The 13070-nt window shown below is 41.2% G+C and overlaps 4 protein-coding genes across 4 annotated transcripts; 3 read left to right on the top strand and 1 right to left on the bottom strand.

Annotated features, from left to right (window-relative positions):
• Window positions 1–52: 52 nt before the first annotated feature.
• Window positions 53–2411, top strand: LOC133735199 (uncharacterized protein At5g01610-like). The gene has a single exon (XM_062162609.1). The coding sequence runs from the start codon at window positions 1002–1004 to the stop codon at window positions 1506–1508; it is 507 nt and encodes a 168-aa protein (XP_062018593.1). The 5' UTR covers window positions 53–1001; the 3' UTR covers window positions 1509–2411.
• LOC133735200 (uncharacterized protein At5g01610-like) lies at window positions 1818–2411 on the top strand. The gene has a single exon (XM_062162610.1). It carries the CDS (start codon window positions 1818–1820, stop codon window positions 2313–2315), a length of 498 nt encoding a protein of 165 aa, XP_062018594.1. The 3' UTR covers window positions 2316–2411.
• Window positions 2412–3273: 862 nt separating this feature from the next.
• On the top strand, window positions 3274–4103 carry LOC133738463 (uncharacterized). Its single transcript, XM_062166014.1, has one exon. It carries the CDS (start codon window positions 3441–3443, stop codon window positions 3939–3941), a length of 501 nt encoding a protein of 166 aa, XP_062021998.1. The 5' UTR covers window positions 3274–3440; the 3' UTR covers window positions 3942–4103.
• Window positions 4104–8952: 4849 nt separating this feature from the next.
• LOC133740293 (protein SENESCENCE-ASSOCIATED GENE 21, mitochondrial) lies at window positions 8953–9783 on the bottom strand. The gene is made up of 2 exons (XM_062168227.1): window positions 9507–9783; window positions 8953–9377 (listed from the first exon to the last, which is right to left on the bottom strand). Exons 1-2 carry the CDS (start codon window positions 9566–9568, stop codon window positions 9152–9154), a joined length of 288 nt encoding a protein of 95 aa, XP_062024211.1. The 5' UTR covers window positions 9569–9783; the 3' UTR covers window positions 8953–9151.
• Between the last annotated feature and the right edge of the window lie 3287 nt (window positions 9784–13070).

Here is a 13070-nt window from a genome sequence, read left to right as displayed (position 1 = left end):
TAGTTTTGGAGGGGTATTTGCAGTTCACTGTTGTAAAGACCATCACCAACTTGCTTTGGTGTGATATTCTTTTGGGGATTTTTAAGATTTGGAAGTGTTTTACAATTTAGCATTTTCCCTTCAGGTTCTCTCCTAATGACCCCCAATTGGCTGTATTTGGCAGATTCACATCAGAACACTGATTGAATAATATTGAATCTTCAGGAATAATACCTATATGATTAATTGTCAGAATACGTGTGCTGGTTCTGGATAGGGCAAAGCTGACTATTAATATTGTACAACCTATAATCACGGTTTTTTTTTTCTTTTTCTTTTTCTTTTTTATGTTCAACACTCTTTTCCTTGTGCAGAAATTTACTGTTAGAACTTGGCCGTACAATAACACTGAAACATCCCTCGACTGAAAGCCTAAACTGTTCCCAATTAGTAAGAAAATTCGGTTCGGCCGAGACGGTGTACTTGGAATTTTGTAGTCCTAACTTCTAATGGTTACCAATTGCGTATTCATCCTCACATTCAAAGGTCTCAAGTTCTAATTTTCCTTTCCACAATCCCGTTAACTATCACTATCTACTTGGGTAAAGCCCCCACCAATTGCAATCCGCTGGTTGCACTATCTGCTGACAACCATGCATGCGTCTTCTAAGTTGTAACCCTTGCGATCCCCACGGGTGCCCAAACCATTTTAGTGGTGACTGTTTAAAGCCCAATTTGCTAAACCAATTAAGAATTTTAGCCCGGTAGTCTAAAATGTCGACTGATGGAGATATGTCCAATCAAACGGTATCTGGCACCTTCTGGACTCATGAGAGGAGATAAATTTCACAAATTTCAATGCAATGAAAACCACCAATCTAGTTGCCTGAGATGCACAAGTACTCAACCACCGCCATTGATCAGTCCCTTAGATCAATACATATTTCCCCTATTGCTTTGCCCCCATTTTCTACCTATCCGAAAGATCCAAACACCCACCTAGAAATTCAGAGCAGGAAATAATGGGTTCTTTATCTCGTACAAACCCCACATCTCCGTTGACAGTGTTTCCCTTACTCATCATTCTCTCATCCTTTGCCTACTGCGACGTTGGCAAGCCATCAGCCTATGAAGTACTTCAACAATATGGCTTCCCAATTGGTATTCTTCCCATTGGAGTAACAGGCTACGAGTTGAACACAGAAACTGGCCAGTTCTCGGCCTATTTGAACGGAACTTGCAGCTTCTCTGTTGAAGATTCATATCAGCTCGAGTACAAGTCCACCATAACTGGTGTTTTGTCCAAAGACAGGCTCAAACATTTGAAGGGCGTCAGTGTCAAGGTGCTCTTCTTCTGGCTCAGCATTGTCGAAGTGGTTCATGACGGCGACGAGCTGCAGTTCTCTGTGGGGATTGCTTCGGCAAATTTTCCAGTCAGCAACTTCGAGGAGCGTCCTCAGTGTGGGTGTGGATTGGATTGTAACCAGTTTAGCACTGTCCTGCCTGCATATCCTGACAGTACTTACTGAGTGCAAAGACTGTTTTGCTGATAGAGCTACGTTTCTGTATATTGCTATGTAATGCAGTATGTCACTTGTGTTTTACATGCAAGGACTATTGATTGTCTAATTGCAGCATGTTTCATTTAGTTATATCTAATTTTTGATTTTGTTCCCCAAAGAATTAGATGACAATAGATTTAGCAATAGCCAACGGCTACTGTTGCCATTAGGTACAAACAGTAACCTAACAGTCAAGGCTTCAGCCAACCAAGAAGTTCTGCTTCTACCTAGCACAGAGAAACAGATTTGCATTTCCAACCAAAACCCATCTCTCTAATGGCAACACTAGGCCTAATACTCTTCTTTCTGGTCTCTTTCTCAATCTCAACCCCATCTGCTTCTGTCAAGGACGAGCTGACCGCTTACGAAGCTCTCGAAGAGTATGACTTCCCAGTAGGCATTCTTCCCAAAGGCGTACTAAGCTACGAGCTAGACAATTCCACAGGCAAATTCTCAGTCTATTTGAATGGCTCTTGTACCTTTTCAATAGATTCATATCAGCTGAAGTACAAGTCCACCATAACGGGAGTGATAACCAAAGACAAGATCTCGAGCTTGAGTGGTATCACGGTCAAGGTGCTGTTCCTGTGGTTGAGCATTGTCACAGTGGTTCGAGACGACGATGAGATCCAGTTCTCTGTTGGGATCGCCTCCGCGGACTTTGCCGTCAGTAATTTCGTGGAGAGTCCGACGTGTGGTTGTGGATTTGATTGTGTCAATGTGGATGGAAGGAAGATCAAGTTTGATGATCAGTCACTAGTGTCCTCTGCTTAAGTCAGTTTTCAAAATTATGTTCGAACCGAGTGTAATTTGAGATTCAGTGTAGCATTGTAACAGATTTTCACGAGTGAAATGGGTTTGTTTAATTCACTAGCGTTGCTTGTTTCTCTTTATGAATCTAAGACTGACTATAAGCTAATTGGTAGGTGAGGCTTCACAATGAAGTCTATAAAGGTTTGAACTGTAGTTGTAGAAAGTGCAGACACATCCTAACAGCTACTCGATCTACCTGTAAGGTGTAATCGCTTTTGTTCTTTTTCCTTTTTATTTTTTGGCAAATGAGCTAGCTTTTGTACTTTTGCCTATTTTGCCTAGGAAAGAAATTATATTAACATATCAATCATAACCCGGAGTTAAATGGTCAAAGTTGAGATCCAAAGGGACAAATTGTCCAATTCAAACATGAGTCAAATGAGTAAAGACATCAACAACAAAATTTATTATAGTCATTCTGTTATATTATTTAAAAAGGTAAATAGCTTCGTACCGTATGAATTTGTGAATTTTATAATTCTCAATGTAATATTGGTAATTCCTATCTTATTGTTAGAGCAAGTTCACCCGTTGGGTCACCGGGTCATCTACTATTCACTGCTTTTTAGTGTATTTTTTCATTCTCTGGGTCACGAAATACACTGTGTCCGTGACCCAGGGCAAGAAATACACTGTGCAGGTTACCATGGTGACCCAGAACACTGTACAGGGTGTGACCCAGGGCACGAAATACACTGTGCTCATGACCCAGAGGATGAAATTAACACTAAAAAGCAGTGAATAGTGGGTGACCTGATGACCCGACTTGCTCTTATAGCTGGAATGGGGTAACTACGGTGCAATAAAAAATGCTATGATATCTTGGGTTGTAAGGAATCTTAATTTTGTTTTCTCGTAATAATTCCCCAACTCCTAGTTTTGGTGAACATCGAAATCTGAGACCCCCGCCTTTCTTGACCACAGCGTGGTTTGCCAAGGTAAAACCACGTCCTCAGCTACCTAAAACAGCAATAACTAACACCATTCTCTTCTCTCCCTCGCTGTCAGTCAACTCCAAACCGCCTCTCCCGGAAAATCCGAAAAAGAATAGAATTCCCAACAGATTCCCCTGCCGACGAAAACCATATGTCTCTCCCAGCCATTCTCGCCGTTCTCGTCCTCCTTTCACCGTTCTCCTTCGCCGTCGCCGATGACGATACCCGGTCGGCCTACGACGTCATCCAGGACTTCAACTTCCCGATGGGGATTCTCCCCAAGGGCGTCACCGGCTACGACCTGGACCGGAGCACCGGCAAGTGGGCAGCCTATTTCGACGGCGCGTGTAGCTTCGCGCTCGAAGGCTCGTACCAGCTCAAGTACAAGTCCACCATCACCGGCACTATCTCCGAGAACAGGCTCAAGGACCTGACCGGAGTCAGCGTCAAGGTCTTGTTCCTGTGGCTCAATATCGTTGAGGTGTCTCGGAGCGGCGACGACCTGGATTTCTCGGTGGGGATCGCTTCGGCGTCGTTTCCGATTGACAATTTCTACGAGTGTCCGCAGTGCGGGTGTGGATTGAATTGCAGCCCTGCGCCGCCTCAAGTAAGGAAGATTAAGATGAAAAAATCTCTGGTTTCTTCTATTTGAATTGAGAAACTGGATTTGTAGGCAGATGTTGTTATACAATTCGAATGGTGTTTGATTATGGTTTAAAGATTATGAAAGCGTTTAGTTCTTATGCTTTGCAATAATTGTGTTTGTTTGCATTTATGGTTGTGGAAATAAATTGAGAAAATTGGATTGTGATTCTTGGGGAGGAATTAGAGGATAGAGTAATCTATACTTGATTGACTGCATAAAACAGTTGCTGTTATATAGGGTGAAATGGTGAATTGAGGGCCCCGTGTATCGATTAAGCTTAAGGGAGTTGCAGAGAGGTTGAGATGTGTTTATTATAGTCATTGGTAGCAATGAGAGCTAAAAGACCACATACTCTTGCTTTCTCTCGGGGTAGTATTATATTTGCGTATCGTTCAGATTCAGGAGGTAAATTTTCTTTTTAACTGAATCAGGATGCGTGCCCTTATTGATGTATTGTAGGGAATGCCTGTTCATTGTTGTGTTGCTCTATCTACAGATAGATGAAAGTGTTTGAGTTAGGTGCTGATGGAAAGCCTTGTCACATATTGCTTTGTTTATTGAAAGTTTGAGGCTTTGGAAAGGTTTAGGGTTTAGATTAGGTACTTACCAGTTTGTAATGACGATTTAGGCTTTGAGTATAAAACAATGTTTTGGTGGACGGTGAGTTGGTGATGTTGTATTGAATCTCACCAGCATGCTAAGGGATTTTGGAAGTCTGATATTCCTGTGAAAATGGCTTCTTTGGGATTAAGTTGGTTAGCTGTTCACCTTTGTATTCATCATCCAATTTGGCCGATAGAAATTGGAAGGTCTATAGGGCTGTTGAACATACCTTAGTAATTGCTATTTGCAGATGTGAACTGGTTTCATATACTTGACAATATGCTGGATGTGTAATACATTAGAAGGCAAAGAAAACTGCATATAATGGTTTCAGAATAAATTCAATACATAATTGACAGAAACCTTGAAGTTCAGAGTGTAAAGTAGTTTCTGTATTTCACTGCCTACTTTGGAGAAGTACTAATCCTAATGCTCTCTTATCAATGTTGGCTTAGATGCTTACGCAATATGTAAGAAACCTTTAGGAAGGAAATGTCCTATGACATATGGGTTAAGTAATTTCACTGAGAGGATATCTGCACTATGTTATCGACTTATAGTTAGATTTGAAGATGGTACTCTTTGAGATGAAGGGGAAGTGTGACAAGTATCTCTGTAGATGTTGAGTAATTGGTGAATACTAACCAAAATAAAAGATTCTTTTACTTTTGGGGAATGAAGAGAAGGTAATTTGCTGTGCAGTCCCTTGTCTTTTAAGTTTTAAGTGACTTTGGTATTAAAGAATAAAGGTTTGCTGCGAGATATTTTGCTCTGCAGTCTCGATCCACTCTGGGAAGTAGGAATGAATTGATGTCACTGGAGCGTTTAGAACTTCCAAGTGGGAGAGAGTATGCAGGCTGGATTTTTGTTTTAATTTTTTTTGCGTACAGGTATTAAATTTGAGTTTGAACATGATTTTTATGGTTGCACAGAAATTGTAGTCTTTTATCAAAGAATATGATTCCTTGTTGAATTGCCTAGCAGAATAATGGACGGAGAATGGAAACAACCTGGAAAGGTTTTTACTCAATTGATGTGGAAGAATGATTAACCCTCAAATCTGGACACCAGAAGATCTGAGTCTGCACTGATGGTTTCAGATTTGGGTTTTATTAGAAATTGTAGTGATATAGTATTTACAAACCATTGATGCAGTCAACTGTTATCTTAAAATGCTTAATCTTCTTGCTTTTTCTGCACAATCAATACGCCTTATTTTCGGCACAATGCATTTCATGTGATGAACCAGGAGCAGAAAGTCAGTCCTGATTTTGGGGGGGGAAGCTATTTGGTCAGATCTTGTTGTGGTGTGTATAAGCTGAGAGGAGCTGTCATAAAAAAAATAAAAAATAAAAAAGCTGAGAGGAGCTTGTATATACCCGTTATGAAAACAATGGTTTTTATATATCTCTTTTATCATGCCATACGACATATAATATGATGAGAATCGTTTTTTTTTTTTTTTTTTTTTTTGAGAATGATAAAACTTTTATTCCAAGATAGATTACATAAAACGGGACTGACCGGTGGTGGACATAAGTTCTCCACTCTCCTCCCTAAGAATAACCTCAGTTACGGGTCCGTCAACAACTATGACATCCATCAGCCAAATGGGCCCGACCCCTAACCAAACTAATTGCCTATTTCCTCGGGCTACATAACAATACCAATCCTGAGAGTCACGATAAAATCTCGCTGCCAATACTAAGAACAGCCATGTCATCCTCCTCCATACCGTGTCCCAAAGTATCCAGACCACGTACAAGGATAAATCGCCGTCATATTGACCACCAGAAACCACCGATAATATCACATATAGTCCTCGGAAGTAACACTGTAACAATAGCTCATCAGGTAAACCAACCCAGAAGTCTCCATACCTCCTCATAGCCAATCTCAAGAAGAAAAGGACTCCCTTCAACACCGTGACCCAAAACCATCAGACCACGTGCAGGAGCTCTTCCCCAATACCTCGACCATAAGATGATACCGAGAATAATTCCAATAGTCTCTGAGAGTGACACCATAATAACACAACCATACCACTAATAATCCCAAACCCTAGCTCGAGAGAGTAGGGACTCAAAAGACCTAGCCAAAAAACTAAAGACGAAAACCTAAAAAAACAAAAAACAATTAAAAGATAGCAGGAGTCGATGTCGGCGTCAGCCTTCATCTTCCACAACCAAAGCTCCGACTCCGGCCAAGAAGAACAACACATAGTGAGGTTGGTGCCCATAATCACATAACTACACAGCCTTGCCCAAAGGCAAGGCTGCCGCTGTAGTACGAAAAACTTTTGCACATCCCCTCCAATAGCAGACCACCACACATCGCCTGAAGATACCAGAGCAAGCCAACAATTGTAGACCACGACACTGTGCACCGCCAACCACCGTGCCCACCGCTGCCAATTCCAGTATCGCCTTCGCACACTAATCCAACCCTTGAAGATAATCCAAACCCAGATCCACCAAAAATCGTAGAGATTGACCTGATCTGACTCAGATACTGAAGAACCCTCGACCATGGTCTAGCGATTTGCCATAGAACACCAACCCACCACCACGATCTCCTTGAAGCCGCCATCGATTTCGCTTGAGAAGACAAGAGACAGAAGCGCCGCATCTTCCACCGAGAACTACGAACCAACATCACCATAGCCCGTCCGGCTACACTCATCTCACTCCGACTAGGCAAGGAGCCGTCGTCGTCGTGAGGGTGCCGCCGGACAAGCGCGACGAGAGACTCTGTTTTACCCAAACCCTAAAACGTTGATAACACGTTACTTGTAGTGTAAAACACTAACCTCACAACTAATGTGATGAGAATCGTTTGGATACAACTGTTGCGGGAAAGTTTTTCTCGTGGCGGACCGCACTGTTTCTCCAATAGATTCCTAAAGACAGAGAATACAAAAGTTCAAAATCCGAGCCGAAAGTAGTTCTCTCGAATTTTATACTATATATCATTGCTTTGCTATGCATCTTGTCTTGCTGCTGCTGCTTCTTCTTCTTCATCTGGAAGCAAAGCATATACAAAACAAACAAATTGTGGTCAAACCAGAACTTAATGGAACATAACGTCAGTATCCATGTTGACGATGCTTTTGCTTGGCCTGGCCCTTGAAAGCTCGAATCGGACAAGTTGTTTTGGTCATCGCTGCATGACTAGGTCATTTTTTTTAGGAACTGAATTACTTCATTAAAAGTTTAAAACGGGGCAGCCCAGCAAGCCAAAAAAATAGGCCCAAACAACAATAATGCAAAGATGGTCATGAGATAAAGGAGACAAAACAAAGGAAAGAGTCGACAATTCACCGCATCTGGCTTAAGCTTGCATCACAGGTTTAGGACCTACCCAGAAATTTTAATTGTTATCTTCGGATGAGAATGGAGTTGGCAAACAAAGTGATCAGACACAGTGATTGATACCCTATATTTGCTCCTAATTAAATTAGGTTACAGACGCGTATCTATCTATAGTCTATAGGCCTTAACACTAATAATTCTATTATCTTGGACTAGTTTATGCCCACCAAATGGCAAGTGATATATTCTTCTGTCCCCAATTATTCAAAAGCAGCAATCAATCCTTTTGCATCAAATTATCAATGATGCTCCATGCATTGCACCCATTTTGTAGTTTTTATAGTTGGACCTTGCCAACTTGGGAGCTACAACCATGTTCCTTGTCCATTCAAATTTTAATTTAATATTTCTCCCTAATGATGGGATACAAGAATATTTCTCAATATAATAAGGTCAACTAAGATAAAAGATAACATTCTTGCCTAATTAGAGTCATTTTATACCATCTGTGTCTATTACACAAACTCTTAATTTGAAACAATTCTACGAACATTTTATCTCTAAAACCCTATAACACATTGAAAATCTTTCATCAATCTGGGCAATTATATTGACTCGACCCTTCCTCTAGTTAAGGGATGATCCATATTAGTCTATAGCGTTTTAGAACATTGATGCCTCAATTCAAACCAATAACCGATTATATCATTTACGTTTATTGGCCAAAAGTGCGAATCCTCCAAGCATTAGATTAGATCTAGGTAGAACGCCAGATAGTGACGGTGAGGAGTCATGACCACTGAAATTGCTTTACAGGTCCCAAACTATGATTACGCAAATGACTTGCTTAATTATGCCTTGAATTTCAATTACGTGCACGCACCTTAATTAATGGCTCCAATCGTAATTCCAAGTCACCATAATTAGTTTGACCTTCCCATTCGAGGCAATTGTTCCTTCGAATTTCAGACATCTCAATCAACAAGGAACTATATATAGCAAGGCCCATAAACTGGATATGCTCAAAGAAAAGACGTGCATCTAAGTTTCCTATCAAATTCCCCATCCAGTTTCACGTAATTGACCATTCAAACACAGATTCATTTCTAAGAATATAAGTTTCATTTTATTGCAAAAATTAAATTTAAAGGTTACATGTAAACCCTAAATAGAGGAGAGGACGAGGGAAACAAGCTATTACAACATATATATAAATCTGGCCAAGTCCGCCGACAGCCCATTCCTCGTACTTGCGAGAAAATTTTCACCCCATTTTCATTTTCATTTTCAATTCTCAATAATTCAATGCTTCTTCAAGAGCACGTTACGGAGCTCGGCCGCGTCGATCTCATCGGCGCGGTTCTCAGGTCCGTAAACTCCGGTCTTGGGGTTGGGGACCCACGAGACCTTGAAGGCAGACCCCACCTTGTCTTCACCTGATTTCTTGCCCAAGTTTACGCTTCTAGACACAGAAGCAGCCTCTCCTCTAACCGCCGCAAGTCCTGGTGACCCCGCCGCGTATCCACGTCTGAAATTAAATTAAACGACGTAATTAATTAACTAATAATAAATTAATCAATAAAACAAATCGAAATTAAAGGAAGGCTATTCGCGATTAACGTTTTTGTTTGTTAAGGAATTCGGAAAATCTCTGTACCTGGCGATTGTGTTGGAGACGAGAGCGGAGACAAGCTTAGCGTTGGAGAAAGAACGAGCCATTGTTTCTTTGTTTCTCGGGTTGGAATCGGAAATTAAAAAACTCAAAGAGAGTCCCGGAGCCGGAAAAACGCTACTGCGGAGAGGTTAAAAGCGGAAGGAGAAAGACGTTGCAGCTTTCAACTTCCACAGCAGCGAGAGAAGGCAGAGGAGGATCTCTTTGTGTGTGGCTCGGTTTCTCTGTAATGGAAATGCGAAGATGGTTTCAGAGAGAGGAGGGGGAGGGGGTTTATAAAGGGAGGGAGAAGCAGAGAAACGGGCAAGTGGGTCTCGGTAGGGCCAGGAAATTGGCGCCACGTGGGGGGAGATGAGAGGAGACGGCTCCGTTTCTTTTTATGAAAGGTACGTCCAAATTAGTGTTTTCGAGAAGGGATCAACGGCTGGAAATTGGAGGGAAAGTTTTGATTGAGGAGGGACTTTTCAATAACCGAGTCAACGTCAAGGGGTGTGGAGGAGGAAAAGTCGGCCGCAGTGCGGTGGGAGAGTTCTTTGGATATTAGCCGTTGATGGCGAGGCGATATGACATCGGAGCCGTCCACGTGTGTGTGAAAAAGAAGAGGAAAGGGTGGCGGGGTTTCTTGGTTAGGTTCTGGAAGGTGCAATTAGGGCTCGTGAAAATTGAAAAGAAGCTCTATGGAAGGTCCAGCCAGGTCGAGGGTCATTGATGACAATTGCAAGCTCCAAATTAGGAGCGCGTCTTGGATACGACAGCTGTGCGACGTCGACTAGATTGTAATATATAGGTAATTTTGGATATTTTTATACGAAAATAGAAAATGAAAATAATTTGACACGTATTCTTTTCCTTGTCTATTTAGGTGAAGCTTTAATTTTTATTGAAATTGAGTGGATAGTGCAACTGTGCAACCGACGTAAATCGATCAGAAGGCGCGAGACCTTAGGTGCATACTCACATGATGGCCAATATCTTCCTTATGTTAATGGAATTTGAGGCCACTAACCCATGATCATAAAAGAGTGTCTTAGACGTTATTATAGTTCACCCGCAAAATTTCTTCTTCCACTAAGTAATCTCGATTACAAAACGCTGAGGGCACTCAATTTTTACTATTAGATCACTTAATATTCATAATATATATGTCATAAATATTGAATAAATCAAATATTTTTTTCATCTTTCAAGTTTCAATATTCTAAAAACGCTATAAAATATTTTATTATTGACTAATAAAGTTGTAACATTACTTTATGATGCACCGCCCAAACGAACATGAATGGTGTGGATGTGATATCATCCCAAGAACACGTAAAGGTAGTTGCAACAGAAATCTAGCCTAGATCTTCTTGTTTAGTACTCAACGTGCAGTGCAGTGCAGTAGCAAAGCCAGCTGCTCTCTGCTGCATCTGCTCCATGAAACCACGGCGCCGATTCAGGCAAGCAGTTTTGAGTTATAACTATTCTTATGGTTTAGATATTTTCTTTCTTGTCAGTGAAGATTTTTTCATTATTGTCAGTGAAGATATTTTCTTATACGTAATATATGCATGGTCCTAAGGTACTCAACCATACTGTGATACTGACACACTCCCTCTCTACTTTAAAGTACAAAACAACAAATACGACTGTCGTTTTAACCGTGTATAGCAGCCTCTCATGGCATTGGTCCTCGTCCCTCTACCTCTTCTGCTTCATCGTCATCCAAGGACCAATACTAGAGTAGTCCATTGGTTCCAGATGACACACGCCCTGGTCTTTTCCTTGGTCTCTATTTTTCTCATGCATGTGCCCCTTGCCTGATGTCTTTCTAGAAAGAAAACCACAAGTAGTCAAAAAGAGGGAGGAAAGTGAGTGTATATATAGTTATATATAGTCGGAGTCGGTGAATGGTTGGCTTTTCTAAATATTGTGTAATAGAGCCATTAATCACTCTTCTAGATCCTTCAAAAATGTGCATTTCAAAGCTCAAACAGCCATGGACCAAGTCAATGGGTCATACATGGGATTACATGCTCATCCATAAGTTTTTTAGTAAGCTTCTTACATGAAAGGTGTCTTGTAGGCCGGTAATAATAATAGTCAATGCATTTGGAACAAATTTTTGTTTCTAATGGCTAAAGACAACTTTTATCGCTATGATCCAAATAGAAGTCCTGAGTATAAAAAAGTGTTTTTGTAACTCACAAAACTCTTCTAGTATAAAAACGTGTTTCTCCATAATTTAATTATGAATACTTCTAGGGGCGGCGCCACCGCGGGGGAGGGGAAGGGTCGAGATGGCCATCCTTCATCCTGCATATGGAGGCCGGGTTCGTTTCGTTGGCCAGTGGAGTTCCGTTTGGTGCTGCATTCTGGTGACGGTGGCTTGATGGCGGCCCAACACCGGTGGCTGGGCGGCAGGTTGGAAGAAGGGCCGGTAGGGTGGGTGCGACTACAGCCTTGGGCCGGGAGAGATGGAAACAGTACCCTTGCTGGTTTGGATTTATGGGCTTCCATATTGCCTGTGGGCCCAATCTGGGCTGGAGTTTGGGTTGGGGCTCATCTCTTGGGCCCTGCTCTTGCTATTTTTTTCTTTAAAGTTGTTATTTATTTATGTTGTTTAGTTTGGTTGCGCTTTTTGCGAGTAATAAGTCTCTATACTTGTGTAGGGCTAGTCGGGCTATGTGCCTGTGTGTGCACTCAAAGTGCCTTGTCTGCTCTAGGTAAGCGGCGAGTTCCTTGCTTTGTCAAATGGTCGCTACCGCCTAGTGGCAGTGTGAAGCTAAGTGTCGTCGGATTTATCATCCGACGGCAACATAGTAGGAAAGCTGTGTTATTGGTAATTATGCTATGTTGTAATCGAGTTACATATCGAGTTATCTTTTCGTTATGTCACCGCTATATCAAAGCAAATATAGGAGCTAAGAGTGCACTTTTTGCTAGTTGGTCTAGTTGAATACATTTATTTGGTAGATATTCTTGATATTATTTCAAGAGATTCTCTAGATGCTTATTGTAATCAGGGGTTTAGGCTCAATGTCCCCCCCCCTTGTATTCGACAGTTTCATTAATCAATGCTTGAGGGCAGCCGCACCAGCCATTTATTAAAAAAAAAACGTGTTTCTCCATAATTTATGAATACTTCATCAACTATGTTCGCTAACTTTGTGATAGTGTTAAAACACCATAAATTTTTTATAACATTTACTTTAATTCAATTATTTCATTCATATATATCAATACTCTATCAGTGAGGATTTCTCACATATATATTTCGTGGAGTGTTTTCGTCACACGCCAAAAATAAGCCTAGAATATATATGCCATGAAAAGACCTTGAATATATGTGCCATGTAAAGTGATATATAATGAAGTTTTCACTCTAATCCAGCTATTTAGGTGTATTACGTGACTCTTGTGACTCTCCGCTGAATACAAGGGTTGGGGTCAAGGAATGAATGGAGCCATTTGCTGCAGAGAGGTAGGGATTGAAAATTTTGGACACCTCTTATTAAAAGGGCACCAAATTAAATAATTGTGGCTAGCTAGTGGAGGGAGCAAAGGAAC

Source organism: Rosa rugosa, chromosome 3 (assembly GCF_958449725.1).
Source record: "Rosa rugosa chromosome 3, drRosRugo1.1, whole genome shotgun sequence".
NCBI lineage: Eukaryota > Viridiplantae > Streptophyta > Magnoliopsida > Rosales > Rosaceae > Rosa > Rosa rugosa.
The sequence above is the reverse complement of the archived record's forward strand: the minus strand, read 5'-3'. Positions and strand labels throughout refer to the sequence as shown.